This window comes from Lissotriton helveticus, chromosome 6 (assembly GCF_964261635.1).
Source record: "Lissotriton helveticus chromosome 6, aLisHel1.1, whole genome shotgun sequence".
In the NCBI taxonomy this organism is placed as follows: Eukaryota; Metazoa; Chordata; class Amphibia; order Caudata; family Salamandridae; genus Lissotriton; species Lissotriton helveticus.
Window position 1 is genome coordinate 1,399,899,813 of NC_136067.1, and position 24,320 is coordinate 1,399,924,132.

The 24,320-nt window shown below is 44.8% G+C and overlaps 1 protein-coding gene across 3 annotated transcripts in view; it reads left to right on the forward strand.

The window, feature by feature from the left end:
- The window catches only part of TIAM2 (TIAM Rac1 associated GEF 2), a 340,543-nt gene that overhangs the window by 124,420 nt on the left and 191,803 nt on the right, over positions 1 to 24,320 (forward strand). For all 3 annotated transcript variants that reach the window (XM_078649180.1, XM_078649181.1, XM_078649182.1), the window contains exons 7-9: positions 13,692 to 13,877; positions 18,749 to 18,895; positions 22,829 to 22,900. In XM_078649180.1, the coding sequence (XP_078505306.1) occupies positions 13,692 to 13,877; positions 18,749 to 18,895; positions 22,829 to 22,900 (405 nt within the window). The remainder of the gene's footprint in view (positions 1 to 13,691; positions 13,878 to 18,748; positions 18,896 to 22,828; positions 22,901 to 24,320) is intronic.

The window sequence follows — 24,320 nt, forward strand, 5'->3', positions numbered from 1 at the left end:
ACCAACAGTAGAGGCAGGTAAACGGTCCTGCTGTAGAGCGAGGATATGCAAAGCAGCAGTTGTTGCTTCTGGGGTCCAGGGCATGGAGTACCTGTGGGAGTCAGGAGGGTCAGGGTTCCTAGCGCTAGTTGCGGTCTAGGTGCGGACGGGCGCAGGTGGGCTTGCCTTTGGCGCTCCGGCAGAGCAGTCGTGATGCAGCCTTCATGAAATAGGTCTTAGTTAGGGGTGCTTGTGAGGGGGGAGGTGGGAAGCAGGCAGAGTGAGAAAAACGGTGAGATAAATGTACTGAGCAAATCTGACCAAGCTTTCAAGTTTGTTTTTTATTTGTGTAGAAAGTCACTTACTCACTTTCCACAAGCACTGCACCGCTGCAGTGTTGTTTTTGTAATTTATGGAGCAGCTGTGTTTATTTTTTTACATTTGGTTACTTAAAGTGAGTTGATCCAAAAGACCAGTCTTATGTCATTTATTACCTAATTATGGGATTTTGACAGAATATCTCAGTTGAGACCTCTGGCCTTCAATCATACTAGTTTGGCTCTAAGCAACTCCGACAGAATAATTCTTACTTATGTACATTGGGGAAAACAACTCATTTGAACAGGAACGGCTGGTGTCAGGGACCGGGTGAAGGGAGGACAGGGGCAGGATGACAGAAGAAAATACACCAAACAATAACAATGAACTTACCTTCCGCCCGCTGCATCATGCTCATCTGCTGCTCTCCACTGCAGGCACATGCTCCCAGACTCCCCTGCGATCAATCCAGAGCTGCTTTCATGCTGCTGGCAGCATGAGAGCAGCATCAGGATTGGCCTGAGCGCCCTCGATTTGCACTCCCAGAGAGACTGAGAGCCTGTGCCTTCCGTCTCCCACCCGGCAAAGCAGCACAGGTTGGAGACCGCTCTGTGCGCATGTCGGTTTGGCCGTCCTAAGACGGCTGGCCAAACCGACATCGCACTGAGAACAGTGCCAACCACTCCAACCCATCACTGTTACCCCGATAGACCTGTGCCCGAAGATTCGACCCGGGAAGGAAAAATAAAATTATGCTAAACATGTATTATTATCATTTTATTTTTCAAATTTTTAGGCTGCTGGCGGGGTGGGTGGGGGGGGGAAACATAGCGGAGGAGCCGACACTCCATTTGAATAACCAAGAACCAATGAACCTTCAGAAATATTACCCATTTAGAGACATGGATGTTCTTTCGAAGACAGGTATTGAATTATTGTTTCATTCACAGAATCTTGATTCCTCTTCATCTCGTCCATATTTACACCAATTTATAGGCAGGAACAGGGTATTAATACAGTGTGATGGCATTCTGCAAACTGCTAGAACACATCTGACATTAAAATCTTCATTAGAAGAAAGTGACAGTATTTAAATTTGTGTTTGATGGGTTTTAAAAATAACATGCTTTGAATGTTTAATGGTGCATAACATCACAATAGCCGTAAATTGAAACAAACTTCGCACAGCTTCATCAGGGTTGAATCATCGAGCTGCTGCCAAGTGTTTTGTTTGATGTGACATTGTGCGTGCAAGTGGTTAATCTCTTGATAATACAGGACCTTTTAAGACACGTACTCGATGGCCGCAAGAGTGAATGGAGGCGGTAGAGCGCACTGCCATTTAACGTCTTTGTGTAAGGTCTTAAAATCACGAGTGGAGTCACATGGCATCCATTCATATTGCAAACGTAATGAGGATTTTGTTTGCTGCAATGTGCACTGTGTTCAATAGGCAGCCATTAAACAAAAGTGGATCATTTTAGGTTAATGGCCAGCCTGAAGACTCCTGTAACCAAGAGACTTGCTGAAACATCTTTGAGGAGCTTTTTATTCCACAAATGGCTTGTTATTAACTCAAACCAGTAAGCTTGAGGGACTTTACCATTGGGGTATAACAACACACACACCATGTTTAGTGCTGGAACATTACCGGTAGGAGGAGAGGGCTCATGATCATAATTTATCCATTATTTTTCCATCATAGCATTGTATGTAGCATATCCTGTGATATCATTGGGGTCTCACTTTACTTTGCTTAGCTGAATATGTGCTGGACACCTCCAGGGTAGCTACTCAAGCCCTTTGACATTGACATGTCTGTGAAAGGACCAGTCTCAATTTTAGTTTCAACGTAGAGAAGAATCAGGGAACCAAGGCATCCCATTTCGAAATGCAAGACTTGGAAGCAGTCACGTGGGTATATAAACATAGAAAATATGCGTTCGAGGCATGTGGGCTGCTAAATTCATATCTTAGCATTAGATCGCCGCCTAGTGTTGGGTCCGGATGATCGCACATTGTTGTCCTGGAAGAGTCTTCGAAGTATCCTGAGATAGGTGGCTCCTCCCCTGGACTACAGTGCACATGGGCATCGGCTCCATCCCCAGATTGTTTTTTTCTGCCATTAGGTTCGGATGCGGTCTCGACGTCTCTGTCGGAACCGAGAAAAACTAACTTTTTACGGCCAAAAGGCCTTGTATTCTTTGCGTCGGTATTGTTTGCGCACGGTCTTGAGTTCTTCCGTCTCTTGGAGTCGGAATCACCGGAGTGCTTGCACTCTTCGGACATCGAGGCCTTCTCATCGCGACACGACGCAACTTTCCAGCATGGAGCGGAGTCCGTTCAAGTACTGTCCGCTCTGTGGGTCCAAATACCCACATATCGACGTGCACCCGGTCTGTAACAAAATTCAGGTCAAAGAAGACACTCAAGCTTCGGCGCGCGGTGCGCCTTGAGGCCAGACAAGCGGCCCCGGCTCCAGAAAACATCTTCGGCGACCAAGAAGAGGAGGACCAGAGCCATCATCTTCAAATATCCCCGCCCGAGACGGAGGTCGAGGCGGATCCGGAAGACGACGACTGAGTCGTGGATCAAGGCCTTGAATACGTCGACGAGGTAGGGGACGTCGAAGAGATTTATGGGGCCGCGGAAGATAGCTCAGTGGACGAGCTATGCCCCGAAGGTTACGAAGATCAAGATCGGGTCACGGGATCGCCTGTCGGCCTTACCCAAGACCCCGTACCGCAAGCCTCGGCCCCGCCTTCAGGCCCGGCCACGGACATACTTGCTGCGCAGCCCGTATCGAAACCGAAACTGAAACATTCGGTATCGACTACACCTAAAATGGCCGACCCGAAAACGAAAACGAAAGTTATCGATTCGACCGATCCTAAGATGGCGGCCGTACCACCAAAACCGACGACACCCGCTGCTGCATCGACTCCGTCGACCTCCGGTCCACAAAAGTCGAAGAAATCTGTCGATTCCACAGGGTCGAAGTCGGCGCCAGAGGAGGGATCCTCTAAGAAGGGTGGTCGGCACGGGTCCACCGCTGCGACGCCGTCAAAGCCCGCCAAAGCCAGCGACACGGCTCCGGTTCCGACTGGGACTCCGTTAGTCGGACGCGTGGTGGTGACGGAGCCGACAAAATCACACGGATCGAAGGCTGGCACATCTGCGCATCGGTCCAAGGACTCAGAAGGGCCAACAGGACGTCGGATCCGAGGGCAAGGTAAAGACCTCCTCGTCGGCGCCAAGGGCCGCTGTAAGTGACGCGTCCCTCGTCGCCGCTTCACTACAGAGGATCAGGGAGAAGGCCTCTGCTACGCCGGCTCCGATGCCATCGCCGCAGAAGCCGATGGACATTCCAGTGAAGCCTGCGGGTAAACTTCTCTTCCTTCTGCCGCCAAAAGAGACGCCGAAGGCCTTTTCAACGAAATCGACGCCAAAGAAGTCGGATTCTTCGACGGCGGGGGCACTTTCAAGTCGGGTACTCGACTCTGAAGAGGATGCGGAGCGTTTTATCGACGCAGACACGGGCAAATTGACCCTTTATAAGAGGAGGATCACTTCACAGCCGGTGGACTCCTATGTCATCCCCCTAAAGAAAAAAAGGCTTCCTGAAGACGCTTCAGGCCTCATGGAGCCTATCCAGCCTCCTCCACGAAGGAGCCCAACTCCTTCCCCAGAACACTCTGAGGGTGAAGGATATGTTGAAGATGACCAATACACTTTCCCCATCAATGAACCTGATGCACAGCCGGATTCATACGATGACATTGGTGACCAAGGCACCCAAGATGTGGGGCAAGACCCACAGCCTTTCACTGCACGTGCATCCCCAACAGAAGATTCTGCAGGTTTTCATGCACTCATTGAACGGGCAGCTGCTAATCATGATGTGGACATGCATGCTGACCCAGTAGAAGAAGACTTTGTATTTGACACTTTTTCAGTCTCTGAACGGACAGTAAAGACACTGCCTATGCTCAAAGGGGTCCTCAAACATGCTGCGGACATCTTTAAGGAACCTACCAGGGCGTGAGTGGTCAATCCACGTATCGAAAAGAAGTACAGACCAGCACCTGCAGACCCTGCATACATTCGGGGACAGTTGCCGCTTGACTCCCTGGTGGTCGCAAATGCCCGCAAAAGGGCCAACTCCCAAACAACGGGTGAAGCTCCTCCCCCGGATAAGGAGTCCAAAGTGCTAGAGGCAGGAGGCAAAAGAGTAGCCGCACAGGCTGCCAATTTTTGGCGTATTGCGAATACACAAGCACTCTTGGCACGTTATGATAGGGCGCATTACACACCCTAGAGCGGGTTATAGAACACCTGCCTTCGCAGTTTCAAGAGGGCACCAAACTGCTTATAGAAGAGGGAAAACTGATCTCCAACGCAGCCATAAAGTGTGCACTTGATGCCGCAGACACAGCAGCTAGGGCCATTAACACTAGCGTCATGCTCAGACGACAGGCGTGGCTCCGCATATCGGGGTTTAAACCTGACATTCAGACAACCATTCTTAATCAGCCAGTCAATCCTGATAGACTGTTTGGTCCAGATGTGGACACCACACTAGAAAAAATTAAGAAAGACACCGAAACTGCTAAGTCTATGGGGGCCCTACAATCACAACAGTTTCGTGGCAACAATTTTCGTCGCTCAGGTGCGCGTGGAGTCACCAGAGGACAGATGGGTCAACAGTCACAATTCTCCAAGGGTGGGGCACAATCCTCGTACCCCAAGCAAAACAGAGGGGGTTACCGAGGAAACAGTACCAGAGGACGTGGAAAAGGAAATAACAACTCCCGCTCCTCTGCCCCAAACAAACAGTGACTCTCTGTCACTGCCCCCCGACCACCTAACACCTGTCGGGGGAGACTACAGCAGTTCCTGCCCGTCTGGAGAAACATCACCACAGACAGGTGGGTGCGACAACTTGTCCAGTACGGTTATTGTCTAGAGTTAAAGTCCACTCCACCCAACATTCCACCAAGGCAACGGCCTATGTCCGCAGAGCATTTGCACTTATTGCAGCAGGAAGTAGTGGTGATGCTGCAAAAAGGCGCTATCGAGCTCGTGCCGGTGGAGGAGGAGGGCACAGGGGTATATTCCCTGTACTTCCTTATTCCAAAGAAGGACGGATCTCTCAGACCCATTCTAGATCTGCGGCCCCTCAACCTGTATATACTATCAGAACATTTCCATATGCTTACACTGCAACAGATTCTTCCCTTGCTAAAACAAGGGGACTTCTTAGCAACCTTAGACCTCAAGGATGCTTATTTCCACATTCCACTACACCCGTCCCACAGAAAATACCTCAGATTCACTATCCAAGGCAAACATTATCAGTTCAAGGTCCTACCCTTCGGAGTGACCACAGCCCCAAGAGTGTTTACCAAGTGTCTGGCGACAGTGGCGGCGCACCTCAGGAGGCAGAACATCCATATCTACCCCTACCTAGACGACTGGCTCGTTCAAGCCAAGTCGGAACAACAGTGCGCCGCGGACATGTCGACTACCATTCACCTCCTTCACAATCTGGGCTTCTCGTTAAACTACCCAAAGTCGCATCTTCAGCCGGCGCATGTCCGGCAGTTTCTAGGTGCGACGATCAATACCCTGACGGCCATGGCCCAGCCAAACCAGGTCAGGATAGACAGCATGCTGTCGCTAATCCAAAAGTTCAGACCACAACACTCGCTTCCAGCGAGAGTGTTCATGCAGCTGATTGGCATGATGGCCTCCTGCATCTTCATAGTCCCTCACGCACGTCTACATATGCGTCCGCTCCAGGAGTGCTTAGCAACTCAGTGGACACAGGCTCAGGGACGATTGACAGACCTAGTGTTGGTTACCAGTCGGGCATACGACTCTCTGCATTGGTGGACTCCACACAACCTTTGCAAGGGCCGACTGTTCCAGGAGCCAGTGCCACAGATTATCCTGACGACGGACGCATCTCTCCAGGGATGGGGAGCTCATCTGCTCACTTACACGGTGCAGGGACTATGGACGACGCAGCAACAGAAGATGCACATCAACTATCTGGAACTGATGGCAATCTTCATGGCACTCAAGCCCTTCATTGTACATCTGTCCAACAAGGTAGTGTTAGTCCGGACGGACAACATGACCGCGATGTACTACATTCAAAAGCAGGGGGGCACCCACTCGCCACAGCTGTCTCATCTGGCTCAGGGCATGTGGAAGTGGGCCATTCAGAGGAACATTTTCCTCATGGCAGAACACCTCCCGGGCAAGGACAATCAGATGGCGGATCTGCTCAGCAGATACAGCCATCAAATGCACGAGTGGGAGTTACACCCATCTGTACTCCGCCCGTACTTCCAGCAGTGGGGTCATCCGGAGATAGACCTGTTTGCCACAAACGAAAACGCAAAATGCCAACACTTTGCCGCCAGGTTCCCACACCCACAGTCGCAAGGGAATGCGATATGGATGAACTGGTCAGGCAAATTTGCGTACGCTTTTCCGCCAGCCCCTCTGATACCGCTGGTGGCAAAAAAGCTAAGGCAGCACGCGATGACTCTCATCCTGGTTGCTCCAACGTGGGCGCGCCAAGCATGGTACACCACGTTCCTCGAACTCTCGGTGGTGCCGCATCAAAGGCTGCGCCTCACGCCCAGACTTTTGACGCAGAACCATGGAGACATTCAGCATCCAGATCCGCAGCAGCTCAACCTGGCGATCTGGCTCCTGAAGTCCTAGAGTTTGGATACCTTCACCTACCTCCAGAATGCATGGACATCATCAAGGAGGCAAGGAAGCCAACTACCAGAGCATGCTATGCTGCAAAATGGAAGCGTTTTGTCATTTACTGTACAGCCAATGACATCAACCCGCTAGATGCATCTATCCCTAACATTATTTGCTATCTGTTACATCTTTACAAGTGCAATCTAGCGTACACTTCCATTCGGATACATCTATCCGCCATCGCAGCTTATCTTCAGAATAGGCAGCATCTCTCTGTCTTCAGGGTGCCTGCCATTAAGGCTTTCCTTGAAGGTCTGAAACGAGTCATTCCCCCAAGAACACCGCCAGCTCCGGTGTGGAACCTCAACGTGGTCCTCACCAGACTGATGGGACCACCCTTTGAGCCACTGCACTCATGTGAACTCCAGTTCCTAACGTGGAAAGTGGCTTTCCTCATTGCTATTACGTCACTGAGGCGCGTTAGTGAGCTACAAGCGCTCACAATCCAAGAGCCATTCATTCAGATTCATCCAAATAGGGTAGTGCTACGTACTAACCCCAAATTCCTTCCAAAGGTGGTGTCATAGTTTCATCTCAACCAAACTATTGACTTACCGGCATTCTTCCAAAACCCGCAAACGGTAGCGGAAAGAATGCTCCATACGTTAGACGTACTGAGGGCGTTGATGTACTACATAGACAGGACACAACACTTTAGAAAAACGAAACAACTTTTTGTTGCCTTCTCACCACAGCACAAAGGCAACCCTATTTCCAAAGCAGGAATAGCCAGGTGGATTGTTAAGTGCATCCAAATCTGTTATCAAAAGGCCAAGCGCACTTTAACGATACCCCCAAGGGCGCACTCCACACGCAAATTGGGGGCATCCATGGCTTTCCTGGGGAACATTCCTTTAGAAGACATTTGCAGAGCAGCCACGTGGGTTACCCCACATACCTTTACAAAACACTACTGTGTTGATGTGCATTCCAAGCAGCAAGCTGCTGTAGGACAGGCTGTTCTCAAGACACTTTTTCAGGTTTCTGCAGCTGGCACAGGCAACCGCCGCTAATGGAGGGACTGCTATGTATTCTATGCTAAGATATGAATTTAGCAGCCCACATGCCTCGAACTGAATATGCTACTTACCAGTATGCATCTGTTCTTGGCATGTAGGGCTGCTAACATTCATATCGCCCAGCCTCCTCCCCGGTGCCTGTCGCAGCTGCAGATATACTATTGTATTCAATCATTAGCATGGACATCCTTTACACTTTTCACTCCATCTTCTGCCACAATGGCGAAAAACAATCTGGGGATGGAGCCGATGCCTATGCGCACTGTAGTCCAGGGGAGGAGCCACCTATCTCAGGATACTTCGAAGACTCTTCCAGGACAACAATGTGCGATCATCCGGACCCAACACTAGGCGGCGATCTAATGCTAAGATATGAATGTTAGCAGCCCTACATGCCAAGAACAGATGCATACTGGTAAGTAGCATATTCATTACTTCACACTGATCAACAAAGGTAAGCACTTCTCCATCATGGTTACTTCTCTAGTGTCACCGGTTCAGGAAATACCAAATGGAGAATGATATTTGTGAGGTAGAATAGAACACACCTTCACTGTGTCACGGAAAAGGCATTCACCCTCAGAAACCCTTGCGTGCACCCAAGAGTGAAGTTGGCACATTGAGTGAATTCTGCAACTGGGAGAAGGGGCCAAGTGCAGGTAACAAAGATTGAGCACGCCTTCCACCACTTCTGTTGTTAGTTCCATTTTGTGTTATGCTAGTTCTTCCCTGATGAGAGACTGTAGAGACACTGCATCTATAGTTATTCCTTTGCACCTCATTCACAATTCCTTCCACTGTTTGAAAGCAGAAATATTCTGAGTGACTCTCTAGAACCTAGCCATTTTAAAGGCTGCTACAGGTTTGTGTTGTTACTCTGTATGACAAATTACTGCACGTTCTTGAATGCTAAGGGTAATTGCTAAGGATTAAGGACCCAATGTATCTATTACCAGCAAGGGTGCCCCATCCAATTGCGATGCAGTACCCTTCACATCTACATAATGGTCGCCCACCCAATTTAAAAAGCGTGTGGACCATTGTTTGGTGATGGCGGAGAATACCCACCATAGCCGAAATTCTCCAACGGCTGGACGGAGTAAGGGTGGTTTAAACATTGGCTTTTTGTGGTCCCTCCCAATATAGATGGGCAAACATATGGCCGTTTTTATTACTGCCCATCATCACCAGGAAAACCCTGTCTGTAAGGAGCACTAAAAACATTAAAATGCTCCCCTTGCCATGGGAGATTACTTTTATGGCAAGGGGGTGGGCATTGTTTTTTTTATTTTCAAAAACAAAATCCCATTTTGGGGTTTTGAAAATTAATAAAAGCTTTGTAACTTTGCCTTTATGGCTCAGTCATGTGTTAAGGAGCCAGGCATCAAAGTTACAGTGCATTCACCTGAACCACTTTGCAGTGGTTCCTGTGAAAGCTAGAAATGTCAGTTGACCTGACAGGCATTGACCTGACAGACATTTCTAAATTTGCCCGTTGGGACGTTCACCAGGGCGATGGCCTCGACCATCTGTATACTTAAATCAGGCATTAATCTAGCCACCATGTGCATACTTCTTGCTGAACATCTGACAACACCAGCACTGGCCTGAGACTTATCAGCTGTTTGCTGATATTGGGCCTGTCTTTCCAAATGAGGCAGAGTCACCATTAGAAAAGCACAAGAAAAGTTCTAAAATGGCCAACGGTAGGGTCAGATGCACAGTGGAGATGACAATTTGGCATCATGCTGCTTCCAAGAGGCCCAGAGTCTCCTGCTTAGCCTCAATGGCTCTATACGCTTACCATGAAAAACTAGCCTGGATAAAAATTGTTCTGGCGAAATTTTTTCAGCGACCCATACTTGACAAATGTCTCTTCAAGAATGGGTTTCATCAAGTTGACGAAACAGAAGAAAAATGATTTTTCTCTGGCGGTATTTTTGGGGGTTAGCCCACCTTACATCGCAACCCGCCTCTGTTTCTTTTCTCTTAAGGAGGGTATGCCTCATGCTTACCACCTCCAACTTCCAAGAGTCCTTTTACTGTCCCCTTCTTCAAAACCCCAATTGTTGTACTACATCGCCCACTTCATCCCTCTCCTAACTAATTCCCATACTTCTTTCAAGTCGCCTCCATTTCCCTACTTACCTTTGTATTGCAGCCTTCTTCATTACTCCTGTGTCTGTGTTTTGGTTTTTTAAACCATATCACTGAAAACATACAAGAAAGACTATCACAACCCCATCTCGTTTTTTTTTGTTTTAATAAACTTTAATTGTTACAATTAATAATAGGAATTGGAAGAACATTTTTTCTGGTTTGGGGCTTCAGTTCCAGCACAAGTATATTTTTTCCATGGAAACAATTAATTTTTCTTGGAAAAGTTATATTGTACTTGTGATATTTCTCTAAAATACATTGACTTTCTTCATTTGGAAAGTTGTCATAATGATGAAATTCCGCCTCAGTAGCATACCCTCTTCTGATAAGTTGAATATTGCTCACTTGGCTGCAGCTCTAACAAGCATTGTCAAAAGCAGTATGTCTCACCTATGAGAGCTATTGACCTTGAAATGTTTTGTAGCCATGCTATATGACAGCATGGATGCTTTACAGTTTAGCTAAACTAATTTAAAAAAGCGTTATGACACAGCCAGGGCAAATGCGCTCTTATGTTTAGAAGTGCATTAGTGCTGGATGCATCACACTCCTTTTTTTTTTTTATGATAATTTTTAGCCGTGCTGTTCAGCATCCAAGCTGCTATACAGCTGCTATACAGCATGGCTGCAAATCTGTGCCAAGTTGGCAATGCCCATGTTGTCCAGCAGGAACTCAAAAGCAAGGTCCATTGGCTTTGCTCATACTTGCTAGATCTCGGGACAACACCCCTGTGATTCACAGCAAATCAGTCAATCTCCCCATGCGTGGAAAAGAAAATATGAAATTTGGCTAAAATCCTATCCCACAAAGGAGGCAATTCCTATGTCAATATCTTATTTAAAATATATTTGGAAGCAGATAACATCCTGTCACATTAAAAGCAGATAACATCTGTCACAATAAACATCCATTTCAAAGGAGAAAATTACTTCTTTTAAGTGATGTGCATAGCAAGAGATTCAGCAAGGACAACAGCGAAGAAGAAAAAATAAAAATAATACCTCAATCACAGTACAATTAGCAAAGGGACATCAACCAAGCTGAAGCAACCAGTACTTGGTCCACGCTCCAGACAAAAGAAGAGGAAGTGAAACCAGCATGTACTGGGCAATTAAAAGGCAGCAAATAAGAGTGACAATAAAGGCAAGAAATGATAGGGCTGCAAGCCCCTTGTTGTATACTTCTAGCAAGCGAGAATGCATGCAGCACACGCGCTGTCGCAGGAGAGACCAAAAGATTTCTGTTACACAGACCACAACACTTCCTTGGCACAGAGATGTTATCTCAGTAGATTGCAAAACCTTTCAGTCCCAGCGCATCGTACTTTCCTTAAGGCACTGAGAGACTTTTATGTGCAACTTGAGGATTTAGTTATACAAGAGTCTTATTTATGATTTAATATAATGTTTGTTTCACGTGCATATATGTTTTAAATAGGTTCTTAACTGCTTGCTTTTAAAATGAGAGTAATGATTGACATTTTGCTCATAGATAGATACATAGAAATACTTCAATATTGACAATCCTATTATGCACATGAAGGATGCTAAATATACCTTGCTCTACTATTTAGGGAGAAATAGCATTATGGCTTAAGTGCAGATCCTCCCTCTCAAAATGCAGCCTTAACTAGACTTTAGGCAGCCAATATTTCTACCTCAGTAGTTGATTAAAACTGTGTGAGGTTACAACCAGAAATTTCCATTGGTTATTTGTAATGCTGTAGACATGGTCCAAGTTTAGAGAAAAACAGAGCCATGGAAAAAGAATGATATGTTGTTTCTACCCTCTTCATCTTTCTTCACTTTATGCTCAATTTGTTTGGATTCTTAAATAATCTGTGCAATCCGAGGAGCTCTGGAATGGAGAGCATGGAAGCGGCTGCACATTTATGCAGCCTCAATGGTGGAGTTACTCTCGAAACGTTGACTGCTTATTAGTTCAGGGATACATCACAGACCCTCCTTGCCATATTAAACTGTGATGATCTATAGGTTGTGATTGTCATGGAGTGATGGTACTATTTTTTGGTGAGATGATTTGCAGTATATTTGTCTTGATATAAATTGGCAACCGTTCAATCACTATACAGTTAACAATCCCTCTGAATTAGAATAAGCAAAAGGTCAAATGTATTACCTTCTATACAAAGAGGTTTTTTTGGCAATACCTCATCTTTGAACCTTCAAAGTATTGCTGCGCAATGTGAAATTATCATTAACATTATTTGAAATCTGTAATCGCAGTGGATTATCGTGTGGGTACAGTATGTGCTATAACTCGCTCTCAACTAATAAAAACATTACCCCATCACAAATCAGATTGGACCCATCACTATTGTTAGTAAGAGAGCAAACCAAAACACATAGCTTTGGGCCAGCACTGTCTTTGACCCATTCTGCAGCACTGAGATTTTCTCAGAAAGCTTTTAACTTATAAATGGGTCTAATCCCTCTAAACATAATAGTGGCACAGGTAACCATAGTGTCCAAGGGACCCCAACCTAAGTACTTCACATTCTTCTAACTGAATTCACGTTTTGGAGATTCCTTTTGTAAACTTATGCTTCTGAGCGGATGTATGACGTTACAACGCATACTTTTACATCGCATGCCTTTACAACGCGGTTTTTACATCGCATACCATTACAACGCATAATGCTTTTAGGCGCTGGATAGTGATTTATTTAATTTACTATTCCAACTCCAGTCCCCGTGGATAGTAGGGAAGGTGTTGGATAGTATATTAAATACATTCCCTATCCTAGAGCGCCCCCCAGCGCTATGCGTTGTAATGGTTTGCGTTGTAAAAGTTGCGTCGTAATGGTAGTGCGTTGTAAAAGTTTTGTTGTAATGGATGTTTCCCTTCTGAGCATGCGCAGTAGGCGGTTTTCAATTTCTGGAGTAGGTCCTGACCTCTATTTTACAGTTAATTGGTGGATCTAATTTTTTTGTCTTGTAAAGCTTTTCTTCCCCTGACATTTTCATCTTTACTCACAGCAGCTCCTCTGCATACTCCTCCTTGTAAGCTCTTTTCAACTAGGCACAAGACAATTAAAGGTGTATTTGTTTCTTTAGGTTCTTGATATAGTGTGTCAAGACTCTGAGCACAGGCTGGCAATCCACTTTGCAAAGAATGGCATAGAAATAACAGTGGGCAATCAAAAACTAGGCGATAGAACAGGAGTTTAAGTTTTCAACAAGTTAATGCAACATAACTGGGACAAGTTAATGCAACATATCCCCGTTCATACCCTTTTGTCCTGCTAGAATGACCATACTCAAAGCACGAGTGGTTAAATTCATTCATGAAGGTAGATTACCTTTACAGAATTGTTCCACAATAGTCTCTGATTGTGGAGGATTACACAATGAGCCGCACTCCAAGTACTACTTTCACTGATCTTTATTGACTTGTGTCTCAAATAGATCCAGCAGTGGGAGCAGAACCTGGAGAAGTTTAACATGGACCTGTTCAGAATGCGCTGCTACCTGGCCAGCCTGCAGGGTGGCGAGCTGCCCAACCCAAAGAGCCTGCTGGCTGCCACCAGCCGCCCGTCCAAGCTGGCCTTGGGGAGGCTTGGCATCTTCTCTGTGTCATCCTTCCATGCTCTGGTAAGCACGTACTGACATGCCGCTTCATAGCTGAGTTTTCTCCTTTTTCCTCATGTTATAATGCATTTATTGCATAATTGCTTCCTAGTCTCACATATTCCCACACTGTGAAGTGCCGTCATTGTGGACCATGCAGTCAAAAAATAGAAGATCACCCTATCCAATTTCCTGGCTTTGATGTATTTGTATTGTTTTCATTGTATTGTGATGTTTCATTGGCTTCTGTTTTCCCTGTTTCTTGTCTTACAATCTCACCTGCCTGTTGAGACTTGCACCAGTATCTGAAACACGACATAGAGTGTTCTATGTAAGCATTGTACGAAGACAAAAATACACTTTGTGCCAAGTCCTGTTATGCTTCACTTCTTAGTGTTTGGAGACCGCACACAAATGGAGGATAGCAGCAGACCAGGTTATATGTATAGGTGAATCAATGTAAAGATATTACCCGTGTGTAGTATGTATCTCCACATCTATAACCATTTTATTCTAAAAAAATGTCAACCAGAAACAATGGTAATGGGAATTTTGTTCCCACAAATTCAATTGTTTTAAAAACATATCTCTGTTGGCACGTTCTGTTCCTAGCTCTGATGTCATGTACTGGTAAATGCAACATGGCCGCCATGCACCTCTGCCTTATAATGAAATCGCTGGTCGTTTATTGCTTTAAATGTATGTACTCTGCAGTCCGACAAGAGTTGGCTGATTTGGTATCATTGGTAGGGGCGTTTGTGGCTGACTACTAAATTTTTCGAGTTAGATCGGGTTGATTGAGACAATTTATAAGGGGATGTGAGGTAAAGGAGTTAGGGATTCAGACCAAATACCTGCATTTCCCGGCGCTTCCCCAACCTCGCTGTAAACAGTTGCATGTGTTTTCCAACGTTTTCAAAGATTACCTATCTTAATGCACTTTACTAAGCTCAGGAATGTATCTAAAATGTCGTAAATATAATTAATTTGAGTTAATACCTTTTATAATGCTGAGACTTCACTGGGAAAACATGCAGCGAAGAGTGGTTACTGGTGTTTGTTTTTAGTGGGGGATCACGAAGCGCAAGGTGTCTGAAACAGTGCGTTTTGGAAATGATGGTAGCCATGAACATAGTGGCAATTTACATATATTTGAGAGTTAGTGCTCGAGCAATTGGAGGCTTTAGAGTCACAATCTTCACTTTCATTGCTAGAGTTTAAAGTTTGTGTTTAATTTCAAGGTGATGCAGGTTACCTGATCACAGGTGTGCGTGTCTTCTCTTGGGTGAGGTACTCAGGGGCATATTACCAACAAATAGCGATATTTATCGCTAAGTAGGGTTAGCAGCAATTTTTTTATCGTCGCGCATCACATGATTTTATCACTGAGATAACGTGCTATTAGCAACGTTTATCTCAAAAGCGATAAAATCCCTGGCGATAGCGGCAAAATCCGTGAATATTGCTGAGAATACAGCGATATTCACGCATTATCGCTAACAGGGTCTTAGCCATTATATCCACCTCCCATTGGATATAATGGCTAAGAACTGGTCTGAGCAGGTGTTAGTTTTTGGAGATATTCGCGCTTAGCGCGAATATTTCCATCGCTACACCTGTGTTGGTAATAGGCGATAGCGATGTTAGCGACTGCTTTCAGTCGCTAACAGGTTGGGTACGCCCACTTTGCATGTCATTAGCGATTAATATTGCTGACATGCAAAGCGGGCCTCAACCCGCTCGCTATTGCCTACAAGCTGCCGCTAACTGTTGTTAGCGACAGCTTGCTAATAGAGCGATAGTATTATCGCCGCTTAGCGGCCGAAAACGGCCGCTAAAGCTTCGAAAATTGCCTATCGGCCCCCCCTTGATAATATGCCCCCAAGTCCGGCTTCGGTGGGCATCTTTGAAAACGAGAAATCTGTTTCTTTACCAGGTTGTCAAACTTTGACTTTTAGGAGTTTAGCTTTCTGCTGTCTCTTGGGTGGAGGGATGCCTGATAGTGATAGAATATTTTGATCCTTCTTGGACCCACGAGGTTTCAGGTGGAATGTCTGAGAACCCTGTGTGTAATTCTGTTTACACCTCTGGGCTTAGTTGTCAAGGAAGCTAGAAAGCATTTCATCATGAGAATATTGTAAAAACATGTCGCAAGATACACTTACGCGTGGTAATATATTTTGGTCTGCTTTCTTTGTGATTTTGACTTCAACATCTAGGAACACAGTGACTTGATAATTATTTTACTCATCTTGAGCATTTGCTGTAGTTCAGTCTTAACCCCGAGTGAGGTCAGTGTAATACTGAAGTTCAACAATGGAAAGGCCCCGCAAGTTTAAAATACGTAATTAATAGTTTAATATCTTTATTCGGCAATTTTATCACCATAAAAGAGCACATATACATATACAATTCACATTTACCAAATAAAAATTTGTAAAATACATAAGAACAAGGAGATCTCATTTTGATAGATTTACAACACAGCCAGATTAGTATCGGCCAGTAGGGCCCCCCGAGATTTTAATAAACGGGAGCGTATCCGCCATGCATTTCCCAAAAATTTAGCCACCCCGCAGATCATGAGGGCAGACGAAGAGTCTGTAGAGAGGACACGGAGTGCCTGTTTATGGCACCTCAACCCTAATTCCCTGCAGACCGGTTTCAGCCAAAGCTTCCTCGCCCCTTTGTAGGCTGGGCATGCAAAAAACAGGTGGGCCACCGATTCCTTGGGGGCCGCACAGCCGGGGCATGTACGTGAGAGGGCATCAGAGGTCGACCAACTTGCCGTGAAATCAAGTACTGGAAGCGTCCCATAGCGCAGTTTCAGGTACAGCGATCGATCCAACGGTTTAGTTATTAGGTCTAAAAAGGGTTCCAATTTCCTTACACTCTTAATTGATAAAAATTTGTCCGTAAGTGAACCCACATTCGTAGCCCTCGTGGCCTCACTCTGAACCCAATCCCAATAAAGTTTTTTAATAACGGCTTTGGGTGGCGGGGATTGAGACTCCCATGCCTCTCTTAGACCCAGATTGATGGCCAAATCTTTCAGTTTTTTTAGCCATCCTATTTTATTACCTGTGTCCAGCAAGAGTAGATCATCCATCCCTTCTGCATACTTAGCCAGCTCCTCAGTTCTTCTTAGTCGAGACCAGAAGAGCAACGGGCGAAGCCTCACCAGGTCTTTTAAAGATCTTCTGCCCAAATCTAGTCTTAGGGGGATCATTGGTGTTGAAGCAGGGAGAGCAGCCACTTTCCTAAAGAAATTATTTTCTGCCACCATCAAATCTGTAACCCCTTCAAACCCCCAAAGTTCGGAGCCATATAGTGCTGAAGGAAGAATCTGTCCCTCATAGATGGCCATAACTGGAGAAACCGGTTTACTGCTAGATTCCCGGAGTTCCTTCAATGTCACCCCGGAAACTCTATGATGACTAAGGAGCATTTTGGAAAGATGATCTTTCCAGGTCATACGGCTGTTTATCCGGACTCCAAGATAGTCAAAAGATGTGACCAGCTCAAGGGGGGCACTATTGAGCACGAGGTGATTTTTAAATCTTTTAGAGGGGGCAAAAGCCATCAATTTGGTTTTTGAGGTGTTAATGGTTAAGCCTCGGGTAGTACAAAAGGAGCTAAACAGGTTCAAGAGTTTTTGTAAGCCCACCGGGGATTTAGAGATTAATAGGGTATCGTCCGCGAAGAGAAGTGTGGGGATTTTCTCCCCCGCCAGGGATGGGGCGTCCGTCTCTTCCCCCTTCAGATGGTCCACAACTCCGTTTACAAATAGGGAGAAGAGGGTCGGAGCCATGACACAACCCTGGCGTACTCCTCTCCGCACAGGGATCTTATCTGTTAATTGTCCCTGCGATCCCCATCTAACCCGCGCATAATTCCCCTCATGCAGCTTCGTTATTAAATACGTAATTTATTAAGAAGCATTTCTGCAGTTTTGAGCATGCTACTCTGATTTGTGCTTAGTGCTATCTTGGTGATTGAGGATTTGTGGTGACTGCATATGTTGCACTTTCAGAATTCTGCGCTTCCATACCAATCCCTGTTTCAGAGTTGTGAAATCTTACCTGAATGTAAGAGTCTTCTTAGATATCTTGGGCCAGATGTAGGAGAGCAAATACCGGTCGGTAACGGCCGAATTCGGCCGTTACCGACCGGTATTTGGGTTTTTAGATGTAGGGGCCAATATTTTACAGAATCGGTAAAATTACCGATTCGGTAAATTTACCGATTCTGTAAAATACCGAATCTGTAATTTTACCGATTCGGTAAATCCAAATGTAGGTGACACTCCTGAGAGTGTCACAGGCCCTTAAGAGTCGGTATTTTACCACACAATCCTATTGTGTGGTAAAATCCCGAATCCAGGTGTGCATGCACATCTGTGCATGCACACTGTGCAATGTGACACACAAACATGCCCTTAGGGCATGTATGTGTGCCACATGTCACACATGCCTTTACCTCGGGTGCTAGAGGGTGTCAAAGAGACACCCCCTGCACCCTTGCAACATTCGGTATTTACCGATTGGGTAAATACCGAATCGGTATTTCCAATTGATTCCTATAGGCTTCACAGCCCATAGGAATCAATAGGAAATACCGATTCTGTATTTACCGAATCGGTAAATACCGAATGTTACCGATTCGGTAATTCAAATTTAAAATTTCCCTACATCTCCCTCCTTCATATTTACCGATTCATAAATACCGAATCGGTAAAATTCGGTATTTATGAGTCGGTAAATGTCCCTCACCTACATCTGGCCCGAAGTGCCTTAACTCTGGTGTGCCATAGGTTTTGTGACCACATTTAGACAAACGCTATTTATTCTCTGAACCATTCTGCAAAGTAACTTGCTGAATTTTGTGCCACTCAGATCTGCTCCAGGGATGAGGCTGCACTTAGGAAGCGATCCCTCTCCCTGTCGCAGCGGGTGCAGAGCAAGAAGAGCCTGTTCTCCTCTTTGAAAGGGCTTGATACCCTGGCAAGGAAAGGAAAGGAAAAACGACCCTCGATTACCCAGGTAAAATGTTAATCCCTAATCTGTGAAAATAACACATTCTTTATGTTACAGGATGTTGTATTGTTATTATATTACCTAAATGAAAAATGTGTTTATAGAAATTCATTTTCTTCCCTTGAATATAACATGTAATGGGGTAGGAAGTTATACGTGAAAATGCATGGATATATTACAAAACATTTACACTCCAAACTGCCATACCATTGCCTTCAAAAGAGCGGAGCCCTGAGATGAGTTCAGCCACAACTCAACCACTACTCATCCCCATGACCAGCACCACTATCTAGCCAGCCTACTCGCTGTGGTCTCGCTCTGACACCTGCTTAAGCTGTTTTTTGTCATCACTTCTCTGCTGTATTTTGTGTGCACACACATCTACATTTCGAGGAACAGGACTATTAGGGATAATCCAGCAAGGATCTGTCCCCCAATCAAAAGTGTTCAAAACCATTATTTTTAGCCAAAGTACTTATGGACCCTAAGCTTGGTTTACAGATGGATAGCACTAACCATCCTGATGAAGTTCCATGAAAGCAATTATGGGCCAAAACAATTCTAATAACGTTTCATCTTTTCTAAGCTCTTAATTTGTACAAAGATATAATGAAATGTAGAGACTGTATTGGAGATTGCAATGTATATGGTGTCTCACCAGTATGTTAGATAGGACACATCAGAACATCTTTAAATTCCAGCAGTAAGCATCATCATAACACTAACATTTAGTAACTCACAATCAATTGCCCCTTTTGTTGCCTTTTTAAGAAAATACTGTTCAGATAAAATGACAATTTTTTTTTAAAGTGTATAAAATTAGAAATTCATTGATTTTCTATGGGCTGGACTGTTCCCTAGGGGAGCAGGGTCAAGACTAATTTGCATATGGCTGGGTCCAAACTGGAATGGTGTGGTGAGCAAACAAATGATGGATTTAGGCCCAGATCTCTGTACTGGGTGTGAGTGTTTGACATTGTTCAGCATTGCGTCCAGCGTTTGTTCTTTTTGCATTTATTCTCTGAGTGGGACGGGTATGCCCAGTCGTGGGAGTCAAGCTATCCTGGCTGATGAGGAGTGAAACCCCTAACCTGGTCCTAGGATGCTTGTTTCCACTCCAGGGAGGACCTGGCCTGGTAGTTCAGGCTGGGCTGTTCCCATGGAGACCAGGGTCTAGCCGGACTTTCATATGGCTGGGTCCAAACTGGAATGGCGTGTTTGACATTGTTCAGCATTCCGTTCATCATTTATTCTTTTTGTATCTGCCCACCACAACTGCCTGGGCATATTTAAAAATCACACCTGAAACTGAGACTCTGCAACTGGTTAAAAAACAGTGACCACAGAAGTCCTGTTATGCAGAAGTAGAGGGCACTGAAACCAGGGAAAGAGTCTCCGATTAGCAAAAGGGGATCTCTTTTCTATTGGCATCATCCAGATGTAGCTTATACCCCTGACTGCAGCAGGTGCAGAAGATCAGCAAGTCTCTGTTGTTTGCCTCTATTGTGCAAAAAGTATGTAACAAGTTGGGCGAAAACCCTCGAATGTATGGCGTGTAGAGAAGCCACACAAATGGTGTCAGAAGGTGAAAAGAGTTGCTTGCACTTGAAAACCTGCTAATGCCAGACACCTGATGCTTAAGTGGGTCCTTGCAAAGATCATAGAACACCTGAGGGTTACTGGCATATTGAAGGGCACGCCAATAGCTTCATGTGGCTACAGTAAAACATTGACTCTGGCAGTATCGGTTTTCTTTCCTTTTATGCAGTCCTTTCAGCCAGTTATTTAAAAAGAAATTAGCCAAAAGGCTTGTGACCGAACAGATGATAATATGGTGATCGACGCGTTACTCTGGTTTTCAACTGAATTAACATTATGGTGAATTTCCATATTGTATATTGCAGCAGGGGCCAGAGAGCCTGAGCCTAGAGCAGTGAGATGTAAGTTACTTACCAAAGGTCTTGTAGGCAGTTCCTAGACTGGAGAACAAGTATTCTATTGTGTATCCCCCACCCATGTCCACCTCTTCCCGGGCAGATTAAGAAATCAAAATCCTTCAAAAAAGTTGCTATTTCAATCTGTGGCTTCTTGGGAGTCCTGGATACATTGCAACAAAACCACAGTGATTTGGGCAAAAAACATCTATCTAAGATCAAACAATGTGATGCTCCCTCAAGAAAATCAGGGTTTGTCCCAACCCGCCCCCTGTCGCTCTCTGTGTTTTAAATGGGCAGGGGCTGTGAGGCGCTAAGTACCTGCAGTTATTTAATTGCAAAGGGACAGAACCAGAACTGCTCAAAAGAGGTGTAATGCTGTGAATTGTCGTGTAGTTCCAATAAACCTATATAGGATCTGCACATTTAGACAGCATAGACTGTGGGATTGGTGTCCAGACTGATTCCAGACACCCCCACCGGGTATGTTTGCCTGTATACCAGCTAGCTCACAGTGCCACTGTAAACTCCTCTTACCAATGAGAGAATATTTCTTGGCAACTAATGAACGTGATAACCCTGATCCCTCAGAATCGTGGAAACAGTACAGTACTTTTCGCTCAGTCACTCGTGCTCACTTTGTCTCAGAGAGATGCACAGAATAAACGGTGGGGACATTTTGAATAAGCATTTATTGAACTAGAGTCATTCTAGTGTAAAAAAGGGGTGTGCTGAAACAACCATAAGACAGAAACAGATATAAATGATTAGAAGCACCAACAGAGTAATAGGATGGTAGATCCCTACCATCGTGTTTAAACAATGAATACAGGAAAGTATATAAAATATATGACAGTAATGAATGCGTACTCCTACGATGTGACCCTAACTAGATGTACCTAAGTATACCTAGCGTGTATTTAGGTGTAGAGCCAAGATTCCTTCTAGGATAATGACAACCCCATTACATGAAGTGAGAGACTGTGGGACCCCGTCTTGGTCTCGAGATGGACACCCTGCGAGGGATGTCAGACCACTGCAAGCTGGAGGGTCTGCGTGCAGGAACCTCAGTGTCTTATGTCAGTGTGTCAGCATAGAAGTCCTTTTCTCCTCTCCCTGCCTCAGCAAAGATATGGTGTTTATATACCCAAAGTGGTACCCTCAGGGGATCTACCTTTCTGTGTCATGTCGGACTTAGGATGATGGAAGGCATGACCCTTATACATAGTTATTATGCAGGAGATGGTAGTCCTGCTGAGTTTCCAAGAATCCTCATGCATAATGGATGAGGCTAGTTTTCAGGGAAAACCCCAAGTTCTGTTAGCAGTACCGTCACTAGGTAAAATGTCAGTCCCAAGAATCGTTATGTAGTGTAATGGCAGGGGAAATATAGATGAGAGGTTAGGGTGCTACCTGAGCCTATATTGGGGTACCTATATGAAACATAACATAATGGGAGAGTAACAGCACTCCCTAGTAGCAAACAAGTATTCTGGAATAGTGAGTTGCTTTAGTCAGTGCTTAATTTGAGCTGGTGGTTGCAGTTAGGCCCCACTAATTTTTGGGTTCTGGAACTTATTTTTCATCATCAAGCTTTGACCCAGAAGAGAGAAAAAGGGAGAAAAAGAGGAAAGAAATAGGAAGAGAAAGATCGGAAAACTGTGACAAAAAGAGAATGCAGGAAAGAAAAGAGCCGGTAAGAGTGAGTATAGGGGCAGGGGGTGTACGGTTGTGGATAAAAGAGGCATGAGGTGGAGTAAAGACTTGTTGGGCTTCTTAGAAACACATTGGCCCCGGCACTTATTCTTTTACAAATTAAGCACTGGCTTTTTACCTTCATTTATATTTCAAACCCTGTGCACTGTGGACGACCATGGCTCGTAGGTGGGGTTAAACAGCCTAGATGCTTTGAAATCTGTAGTTTGCTGTTTCTTGATTAAAGAAGATGTGGCTCGACGAGCTGTGTGAACTGTGAGAACTCTAATAAATGAACCTATCTTTCTAGATCTTTGATGCTACTGGAAACCAAGGTGGTGCGGGGACACAGCTGCCGCAGAACACGAACAGCTCCAGCGAGGTGAGGGTGGTTGTGAGGAATCACTTGAAATGCAATCGTGTTTAACACCTACATGGAGGGAGGGGTGCAGGGTCTGGGTGCAATGATCACGTCTTCCATTTGACTAACATACACCTTTTCACTTCACACATAAAAGGTGTGACTATGAAGAGCTGTGCACATGTCTGTTGAAAAATGCAAATAACTAGAAAGAAATACATCTATTGGAAATAGATATAGCTGCTTCTTGGTGTGGATACTCGAAAGCCTCCTTTGTGCAATAATGTTAAAATAAGAAACTCATTCTCTATACATGGTGGAGTTTCTTGGTGTATATACTCGAAAGCCTCCTTTGTACTATAATGTATATAAGAAACTCATTTCTCTGAACATCGTGGAGTTGCAAGTGATATAAATAAAGTAATTGCTCCTCAAAATGCTCTTTAAGAATGTGTTCTCTGATCAAGAGCTTTGAAGAGGCCACTTGACTCCCAGACACAGACTCACTGGCAGCACAGCATTTGTTTCAAATGTATTAAATCACCAGAACCGAATAACTTACTGTTTATATTGGATTTGAAGGGGCTTTGATGTCACATATATCTGGCATCTAGACCCCTTCAAATATTCCTTATAACTGTGAAATGGCTTTAAGTTGAGAAAGGCGCCAAAACCTCTGCTTTCCAGTTTTGTGTCCTTTAAAAGCACTCCTACCTTCTGCTACCCGTATTTATGTGAATTACTGGGTTCAATGCGAGTCCCAGCTTGCTATAGATGGTGGTTTCGTCTCGATCACGACGAGTGTTCTCTTGGGTACTTCAGCGCACTAACGTCATGATGAGACCTATAGAAATAGGTAAAAAGAGACAGTATAAGCAGCTTCATAAAAATTATAAATTACAAAAAACAAACGGGAACGAAAAGAGCTAGGAGATTTAAAAAAGTGCAGGGAAGTATACACAGCTCGAAAGAAAAGCAAGAACATTAACATTATGAATTGGGGCTAAAAAGCAAAGGGGGAAAAGCAAGCAAATCGGGACAAAAAATTATAGAGGAAAAATAGTAATCTTTTAAACCCAGAATTTTTGGGGAAACCCCGTTTGAAATAAATGATGGAGCACAAGACAGAACCATAAAATATAACTGAGAACGTAACGCAGTAGATAATTAAAACTATGTTTTTATGTCCACCTAAAGTCCAGCCCTCACTTCTGTAGCTAAATGATGTTGTTTACGCACAGGTTTAAGTTTTAACAAGCGTTTGAGCTTTTTTCGGGACTCCTGTGGCAGCAGTTCCCACAAGTTGTGATGTATGCTACTTGTTGCTGCGTGAAGGATGACAGCATGTCCTTTTAAGACATTTAATTGTTTTTTTCTCTGAGAATTTGTAAAGCTGATAAAAAAGCATAAGCAAAGCTAATATGTTTGCCCTGGTATAGAG